General features: G+C 36.6%; 1 protein-coding gene across 1 annotated transcript in view; it reads right to left on the bottom strand.

Annotated features, from left to right (window-relative positions):
• Positions 1–8,543, bottom strand: part of LOC104411671 (triple functional domain protein-like) — a gene marked incomplete at its 5' end in the record, with an annotated part of 141,820 nt that extends 133,277 nt beyond the window's left edge. Inside the window, 2 exon segments of the mRNA XM_010022152.1 lie at positions 1,641–1,763; positions 8,313–8,543. Coding sequence (XP_010020454.1) covers positions 1,641–1,763; positions 8,313–8,543 — 354 coding nt within the window.
• Between the last annotated feature and the right edge of the window lie 822 nt (positions 8,544–9,365).

The following is a 9,365-nucleotide window of genomic DNA, read 5'->3' as shown; positions in this document are numbered from 1 at the left end:
GGAATGCCTTCTGAGGCCTGCTTACATTCAGCTATAGAGTGAGTAAAGGAACAACTCAGAGGGTGTGCCTCTCTTGGCAGTCACTTCATATTCAAGAGTTACAGATGAAAAAAAATACTTATTAGATCATTTTATCCATCTTTCTGTCAGTGGAAGATAGTCCCCTGTAGCATAGTTAAGCCCTTTGACAAGTCTAAGTTTTCAGTATCTCCAAAAATAGAAATTCCACCCATCCCCTAAAGAGACAATTTTAAACCCTAGTAACGTTCAGTTTTAGGAAGTTTTTGCTAAATATTTGTTGTACAGCCTTCTACTTTAAAGTATAATACAAATTAACAAGACGCTTTTTAAACAGTTTACATTCCACTAACAGTTCTACACACTTCATTCCTTCTGATTACTCAAACATTTTTTTCTTCTTTGTGCAAATAATAGTATTGAGATCATTCAGCTTTTGTTAAGTGTCTTACAGAAACAGATTGTTGCTTGTCTGACCCAGAAAAATAAGTATTTCCACATGAAAAATATTACAGATTTTGCTAAAAATGAAGTATTAGGCATGCATATGGAAAATCCAGCATGTATATAAACAAAACTAACAATGATTATTATTTTGGAAAATGTTATAGGAAATCAATATTGAGGAAGTTTTCTGAAACTATCTGAAGTCCTCAGCCACCAGAGTGCTCTAAGGCCACATTTGTAATAAAAATATAATTAAAAGCATAATCATCCATTAAACAGTCAATCTGTAAACCCACTTCTGATTCATCTGCCATGGTAGGTGTCACTGTGGAATCCTGCATGTCACTTCAGAATTTTCTCATAATGCATCTTCTGTTTTGACTGAAGGACCACTGTATCAACCCTACCCTAATGAGGTTTTTGTTAATGAATCTGAGAGATGTTTACTCTTACCAATCATTAAGGCTGGACAGACAGTGCATGTTACTAATGGGGAGGATTCTAAACTTCAGCTTCTCATGGGTTTTGTTTACCTCGCATCCCCTTTTCAAGTCTGTCGCCCAAACCAACTTCCTCTTGTTATGCTCCCCAAATTCCTTAGTATCTCTACTTATTTCAGATTGACTTAGTATCTCTACTTATTTCAGTCAATTTCAGATTGACTCTTTTTCATGGAAAAGTATGTTCTGAAGTTCTATCATCAGTCCTGCTTAATGCCAAAACAGAAGTCTTCCTATGGAAAAACTGATTTCTCCTTTCACCCCCATCAGACTCCTGTGGGGATTTGAGAGCTTCCCACTCCTCTTACCAGCCACACAAAAGTTTAAAATCTACAATCCCTTGGAATTGAGTTACTTTAAAAGGAGAGCTTTCATTCTTGTGTGACTCAAACATTTGAAAGCATGCTGTTCAAAACAATAGCAGTAAATAATAGCAGCAGCAGCAGCTCTGTTTGGCTTCAAGGCTCCCAGTCTGTGGAAGTTTGTCTTTTTTTTATTGAAGCTGGAGCACAAAGGAGAAATTAAATAAAAGGTTGCAACAGAAACAAAATAGTCCATTCTCGGAACTGAATTTTTTGTACTGGAGCTCCCTCTGCCCAGCTCTTCAGTGCCAGAGCAAGAATTTTTCATTTATTTCAATGATAAGTGTACAGTCCTTCATGTGATTGTTTTTACCTGTGCCACTTCTTCAAAGTCTTCATGGCGTTTCTGCAAAGCTCTAGCTCGATGTAGGGACTTTCCCACTCCAGTATGTTTGCTAAGAAAAGCTTCTCCATGGTTTTCAATCCAATCCAACACCTATGGTACACAGAGAGAGACACACACAAAAATTCTGAGTGGATGCACTGAATGTTGCAACAAAAAAGACAACTATTCAAGAAACTAAGAAACTAAGAAACTGTAAAGGGACTGCGTATAATGAACTGTAATGTTGGTTAAAATACAGCATTGCCATTGAAGGACATTAAATACATTTCATTAACTTTTCTCAAGACAATAACTAGCTCAAACTAGCTAAATTGAATGATCTAACATATGTTTATATTGAAGCCTACCAGGGACAACCTTATTTCTACAGATTCATCAATTTGACAGTAATCTAATCCAAGTGGCTAGACCCCTTGTGAGGGTCTCTCTCTCTCTAATCCATTTATGCCTTCAGCTGACATGCTTCTGGACTGTAACACAAATAGAGTTTGCACATTCCCCAACAATGCTAGTGAATAACACAGTGAAGTTTTATTTTAGATGAGAAGTTGCTTCTCCTACTACATATTAAGTCAAGAAGAAAGATTCAGTAGTAGAATTAACACAATTGAGTTTAAATCATTATGAGATGAATGGCAATATCTGCGTTCAGAGCATATGAAGGATTTAGTTCAAATTCTGAAGAAGCACCTCCTCAAAACATCGAATAGACATAATTGTGTATTGTAAATTTTATACCTGAAAAAGTGAGGAAGACATTTTAAGGACATTAAAGTTTCTACCAAAATTACTGGGCTGACAGCTTTATAAATAGTAAAAACTGTACATGTAATTCATTCCTGCCAGTTAACACCAAGGATTACTGCACACATAGCAAGTTTCTAATGAGTGAATGAACAAAAACATTTGGTCTGTCCCCAAACTAATACATCTTAGCCATATCTTCATTCATTCATTACCTAGCACACATACGGTATTTAATTCTTCTAGAAGATAGTCAGAGCTTCAAGAAAGCTGTTCAAAATTAAAGACAGCTGTATATAAGCAATTTTCTTAAGTCAGCTAATGATTTTCATACAATACTTATGTAGTGGTGGAATACTTCACTTAAACAAAAAAGAATGCTGGAGATAAATGTTAAAACCTAAGTATTTTGTTTTGGTTTGAATATACCTGCCAGAAACCTGCAAATATCTCTCCTTAGCTACTAGTCTCTTTCACTCTGATTTCTGGAGTTGGGTAAGGGTTTTTTCCTTCCAGACAGGCTTGAGAACCATTCCTGAAACATCACTCACGGCTACATTCAATACACATGTAGTCTCACACACTATTCCCATACAAAACATCCATGCTTTCTTTAGCAGAAAATTGTGGTGTGATTTTCTCATTTATCTTGACCCTTAGATTCTTTTTTGGTTTGCAAATTCTCTCCTACTGGACAACTTCAAAACAACAAACAATCCCATAACACCACATAGTACAGCCATCTCAAATCACCAACACTTCACTAAATCTCCATACTCCAAGTTACGCAACATTTGTTTTTCCTAGTGACTACTGCCAAAAGAATATTGTTGTGGTTTAGGTCAATGTAAGTTTTCATTTGCTTCTTTCAAGGGAAAGTATTGATCAGAGAAAGTAGAGTGAGGAGCCAAATATGGCCTCACTTACCTGTAAAGTTTATGTTACCAGTGCTTTTGACTAGTTTCAGGACACTATTCTGCTTTTCTCATTATAAAAAAGCTAAAAAGAGACATGTTTGGATAACAGAATTAGCCTGGACTCTGGAGACTACTAACAGTTACAAGCTAACAAATGAAATCAACAGCAAAAACTGTCCCAGAAAGCATGGAATAAAAAGCAGAAAGCAGCCCAGGAAGAATGATTTTTGCTCTAAATAAATGTTCAGTAACTTCTCAAAAGAAGAAATTGTCATAGAAATCCAGTACACAGATCACAACATAAACCAGTCAACTAGAGAAATATTGCTGCCTCTAAGTGAAATCTGTATGAATACAAGTCTTCTTAGTGCTCATACCTTCTTACCTTGATTCTTAACAAAACCAAGAAAGCACTCTCTAGCTGGGAATTTCACAGCATGAAGAGAGTCAAAGTTAAGGTATGCTCCTGCTGGTCAGCGAGAATCTTATCACTTTGGCCAAAGGACTATGCCATCAGTTCTCACTGGTACTAGCCATTTAGCAACCTTATTTGATGCATTTTTTTCCTGGGAGAGGTAAGAGTTACAGAAACCATCATACAAAGCCACTAAGTACTCTTATACTAATACAGAAAGCACATGGAATTCACTCCGGTGATTCAGTAATACATAGGAGTTTTAGAGGCCCAATACTTTTCCATGAAAGGGTGAATATTATTATCCTCCACTGTAACAAGTTGCTTTAACAATGCAATTAAGCTCTAACTGCAGTCTCAGCAGAACCATACTTACGCCCAATACAGAATCTAGAAAAATGCTTATTTTTCTAGCACCAATACTGAATATACGAGAGAAGAAACTACTATGGGAAAAGTAGCTTCATTTTGAAAAATTCATTGCTCATGGCTGTAAATTATATGGTTTGTATATGCTGCTTGCAGAAATAAATAATCTGATTTCTTGCAGATTCAGTGTTCTCATTTTCACCAGTCTTTCATGCATTATTATCCGGTCCTTACTCCCCACCCCTTTATCTGCTTTGTATGCATTCACTTTCCTGATTCCCACCACTTACTTGGTGCTGGCATAACATTCAGAAGGTGAAGATGGAAATCTCTGCATTTCTAATCTTCGGGTAGTTAAACTGCAGCAATACTCCCTCCCAAAAAGAACTATTTTACACTGGAACCGCCTTCAAAAGCCACAAGGGAATCACCCAGTGAAATCAGTATTATGTTGATGCTGAGCAAGTAGCAAGCATTCTTGGCCCAACCTTCATTAGTCAAGGCTGAAACAAGTGACTGTTACAACAAAATCTCTGATGGAGTCTTCGAGGGAGGCAGATCAAGGAAGGAGAAGCAGAATATTTATCCAGAACAGAGAAGAAACACTTTCCCAGTACTGAACATACAAGACAATTAAAAATCTAAACAGTTTTCTAAAGTGGAAGTAATGCAAAATGAAGTACCAGCTCAACACAGCCAATCCCCTCCTCCAACTTAGCTGTCACTCACTTCAGTCTTCCATAAACTGATTTATTTCATTAGCCCAGCAGAAAACTATGCCAGGAGAGTAGGGAAGGAGGAAATCACAGACTCATGCTGAAGGACAGATTAACTTACAGTGTACTTGGTTGCTTGCCACTATGTGCAGTTTAACTACAAACAGTGGAAGACAGTCATACTTAAGTTTATTTTGAAGGAAAACAAACAAACAAACAAAACCCCCCGAAAGGAAACCAAACCCACATTTACCTTTACAGACAATAGTTAAATAAAACCCCATGTTTTCATGCTATTTTCTAAATCATGCTAGGTAACCTTAACTGAATTTTTTAAGGTTTGAATAAAGACTAAAGAAGCCTAAGAGAATGTACAAATGAAAACAAGAGTATTTTAGAAAGTTGCTTTGGAGCTCTACACAAACCATTCCAGAACTGTCTTGAATATATATTTAACCAATACCTCAAAATGAAGTAATTTTATGCACTGAATGGTATCAACAATTTTTCAATTGAAAAAGTTAACATTTCTCAGGTAAATTAGATGATCTGTTAAGGTTTTGGGTTTGTTTTGCAAGAATAGAGTCCTCATTATTCAAGATCACTTTTTTTCCTGATGGATTTTCAAAGCTGAGTGAGTTACAATCTTCCAAAGTAAGGCTATTCCAGGAAAATACCATTATGTGCTTGCCGTTATCTTGAAGGCACCTGCTCCCTGCTATTAGATTAATTTGTCTGCTTAATTTGTCACTGTCTTACAGCATGATCTGCACTGAAATGTAAGTACGAAATGTTGTATTACGAAAGGGAACATTAACCACAATTCACATTGTGATTCATACGGCACTGCCCCAAACACGCCAATATCTGAAAGTTAAGTAACATAACAGAGACCTATACTTTCACATGCAACATTTCAGAAGCCTCCAGCATGTATGTTAACAGCCATTACAGGGATAAACCAAAGGATAATCCAGTCTCTGGCAGTGGTAACTACTGGATATTAAGGGAAGGGCTTAGGAATGTAGCAAGCAGGGATTACATTTCTATACATAAGATCTAGTTGGAAATACAAAGTGGCTGATAAAGAGATGCATTAGCACCAAAGCCCACAGCTTCAAACTGTCAAAAGGATATCTTGCTATCTTAATGTAAGGTCTGCCTTGCAAAGTATGTAAGAAACCAGAGGCATAAACAGGAAGAAGTTTCTCCAACCAGTAAGTAAAGGTATGTTCTGAATAAGAAGCCCAGATGGATTAAAGTTCTTGAGCCAATTGGTTCATACTGCAGACTTCTGGTATATTTGCAATCCACATGCACAATTTGCATAACAGACTCTTAGTATAAGTTATAAAAGTAGGTAAAGCTGTCTATTTTGTTGCTTTCAAACCTGTGGGTATTTGATGCTAAACACGCCTGTTCCAAGGGCTAGGAGGTCTCATACAGAGAAGGAACATCCAGCTTCTTGCTGAAGAACCTAGTGGTGACTCTACAATGACTTTAGCCTAATGAAGGGTTATTTGCCAACTTCAAAGAACAAGGCAGTCTCAGAGCTAACTTCTCCACTCCAAGAGGCAGAAAATAAGTATTACCTACAGACATTTTATGACTCCCAAGATAACAAAGGCAAATAGTAGTAACAGCACAGTAAGACTCTCTGTAGCTTTTAATGTAAACTCCAGGAAATACATTTTTCCTCCCCCAGGAAATACACTGCTGGCAGCCTGGCTTACAGGCCTAGAACTTGAATTATGTATCTGGCAAATAATTTCAGGAGATTACTTGGCCTAGGTTGCCTAGTAGGTCCTACTTGAATTGAATTCAAACTAGAGGAGAAAGTTCCAGGATCCAATCTGCACCTGTCGGCACAGGGCTACCACTGACCAAACATACATTTTTCTCTTGGGAAGCAAACCACTGTGTTAGCTTCAGCTTCTGAAGACTCCCTATGAAGACACTTAAGTTTAAGAGGCAATCCATTTGCAGACTGTGCCTCATGAGTTTTGACGAGCACCCTTCACTGACTACTCATGCAAGTACTAGCACTGGACCCTCCTGACTAGCTACTATTTATGTAGTAATCTTTATGAACAGCCTCTTGGATTTATACAATGGCATAATAGTGTTTCCAGTTTGGTTCTCTATGTGCCTTCTGACCAGTCATAACATTGTTTCTGTTTTCTTTTACCTTTTTTTGTCAACTAACATTTTTCACACCCTTCTGCATCCTTCATCACATATGAGTGTTGAGAAGTTGGGTAACCACCTGTCTTCCAATATACATCTCTGATTACATCAAAAATTAAATAATAAACTTTCAATAATTTTACACAAAATTTACAGCATAAATATTTTTTGTTTTCTGTAACTTATACAAAGATATGCACCACGGATAGAAGAAAGCTGAACTAACAAGATTGCTCACTCTCCCCACCACCTGCCTGAAGTATCCTTTTCAGCTACTGTAAAGCATAGAAACCAGGTTATTTAACTCCCAACTGCTCATATCCAGCATCTTGTACAGGTAAATACAAGAAATCTGGCTTAAAGTGCAACTAATTTGGAAGAAACAAGATTAGTTTAACCAGAATATATGACTGGCTATCCAAAAACCCCAAATCCTTGCCTTGTGAACACCTTTACACTGAAATGAAAGAACATCATCAGTAAATACTGGCCATCTTCTTTTTTATGAGGACGAGCTATTAAGGGTTAAATTACTAATGTGTCTGTCCACCGCAGCCTAAGGTAAACATTTTCTGTTTATTAAAAATCTATCATCAGAAGAATTCTGTAAGGCTTTACCTTTTTAAGCTAAAACCATGTCAGAGGTATTAATGCTAGTACTTTACTAACTTTTATGGATATCATCATCATAATAAAAACATGGCAACTAGAAACCATTAATTCAAGAATGGCATCACTGTCAGAAAGTAATCTTATTTGCTATTTTTACACATCTTTAATATACTACTCTCATGTTTTAAAGAAACTTGATTAAGTCAGTGAAGTACCATTAAGGATCTGAAACTAAAAATTTGTTACAGAATAACACTTAACTTTTTGCATGTTACTCCTACAAATCTTTCTGACATTGAGTCCAGAATTTTACCTGCACAGTGCACGTCAGCTTCCAGCAGCTCAGAATAGCTTCCTCTAATGAAAATCTCTTTCATCCTGACTTAAATAAAATGTCATCCTGACTTATTTAAATCAAAATAAAAATAAAAAAACCCAACCCAAAACAAACAAAAACTTAAGTAGAGCTAACTTACAAATATAATTTCTACTTCTAACAGCCAACATTGTCTGATAACACACAGAACTTGGAATCAGTCAGTTATTCCCATGCAACTATTCAATTGTTAGATGAAAGAATACCTGATTTAGCAATCAAAACCTACCTGTCAATGCAACCAGCCTTAAATCTCAGGCTGACAGAGTACAAAGGCATTAGGCAACATGAAATAAAACCTACCTGTTGAACATCCTGTTGAAAAACACACAGCTGAAGCCGCTGGTGCAAGCGGACCTTTCGATGCTGCCAAATATTTTCCAGTTGGCGCTGGTGGTGCAGTACTTCATGGATGACATCCAGAACATGATGAACTGCTTTTGAGTAGTTGGCAGAAGCGGTAAGGGAATCAGAACTCCCAGGAGTCAAAGGTCTCTGAAGTTTGTCAAGCAGTGACTTTCCATCTTGGCTCACCTGACCACCAGAAAGGATGAAGAATTACTTGTCTTGCCAAAAGTTTGTCTTAGACTCACTTCATTTCCCACCCGTTCTCTCCATTTTAGAGGTTTTTAAGAACTCAGGAAGCACCATTAAAGAATTTTTTATTCCAGGCATGATTACGTGCAGCTGTTATAGGAAAAATAAACAACCAACAAAACACACAACATATTTCTCCCTCTATGTAAGATGATAATTTTAAGAAGTAGCAGTCGACATAACAGCCTACCTTTCTATTTTTCAATTACCTTAAGAGTAGTTTTCCTTTAAAGTGTTCTGTTTGGTTTTCTTTAAACAGATCAAGTCTAACTTAGAATAAATATTTTTCAGCACTTTCTCTAGTCAATAAAGCACCTAAAATTAAGCATTTCCCCAAAGTTACCCTTCCAGGAGCACATCTCTTTTCATTTGCAGTAAAGGTGAACAGAAAGGTTATTTTCTATATGTTAGTATGAATTTGATGAATACACTTAGACCAACAGATATAACCTTAGGATGTGATTTGATCTGACAATTACAACTTCTAAATTATTGCTGTTACTGGTAAACCAAAGACAAACTGTTGTTATGGCAAACTTAACCCTAATTAAATCACTTAAAACCTTTCCATGCAGCACAGAAAGATACTCTTTTCCAAAATGTGTTTAACTATTGACGCTGACAAGAAACATGAGTCATTTTCAATTGTTGCCTTCTCCGATTCAAACTACAGAAAAAATATTCAGATAAAAAAAAACCTTAAACAATAATCCTTTCTTATCTGGTCACTATTAACATTTAGCACTTGCCAAGGCTGTT

The sequence above is a fragment of the Nestor notabilis genome, unplaced genomic scaffold (genome assembly GCF_000696875.1).
Source record: "Nestor notabilis isolate BGI_N333 unplaced genomic scaffold, ASM69687v1 scaffold1509, whole genome shotgun sequence".
In the NCBI taxonomy this organism is placed as follows: Eukaryota; Metazoa; Chordata; class Aves; order Psittaciformes; family Psittacidae; genus Nestor; species Nestor notabilis.
This window is presented reverse-complemented; position numbering and strand designations above follow the sequence as displayed.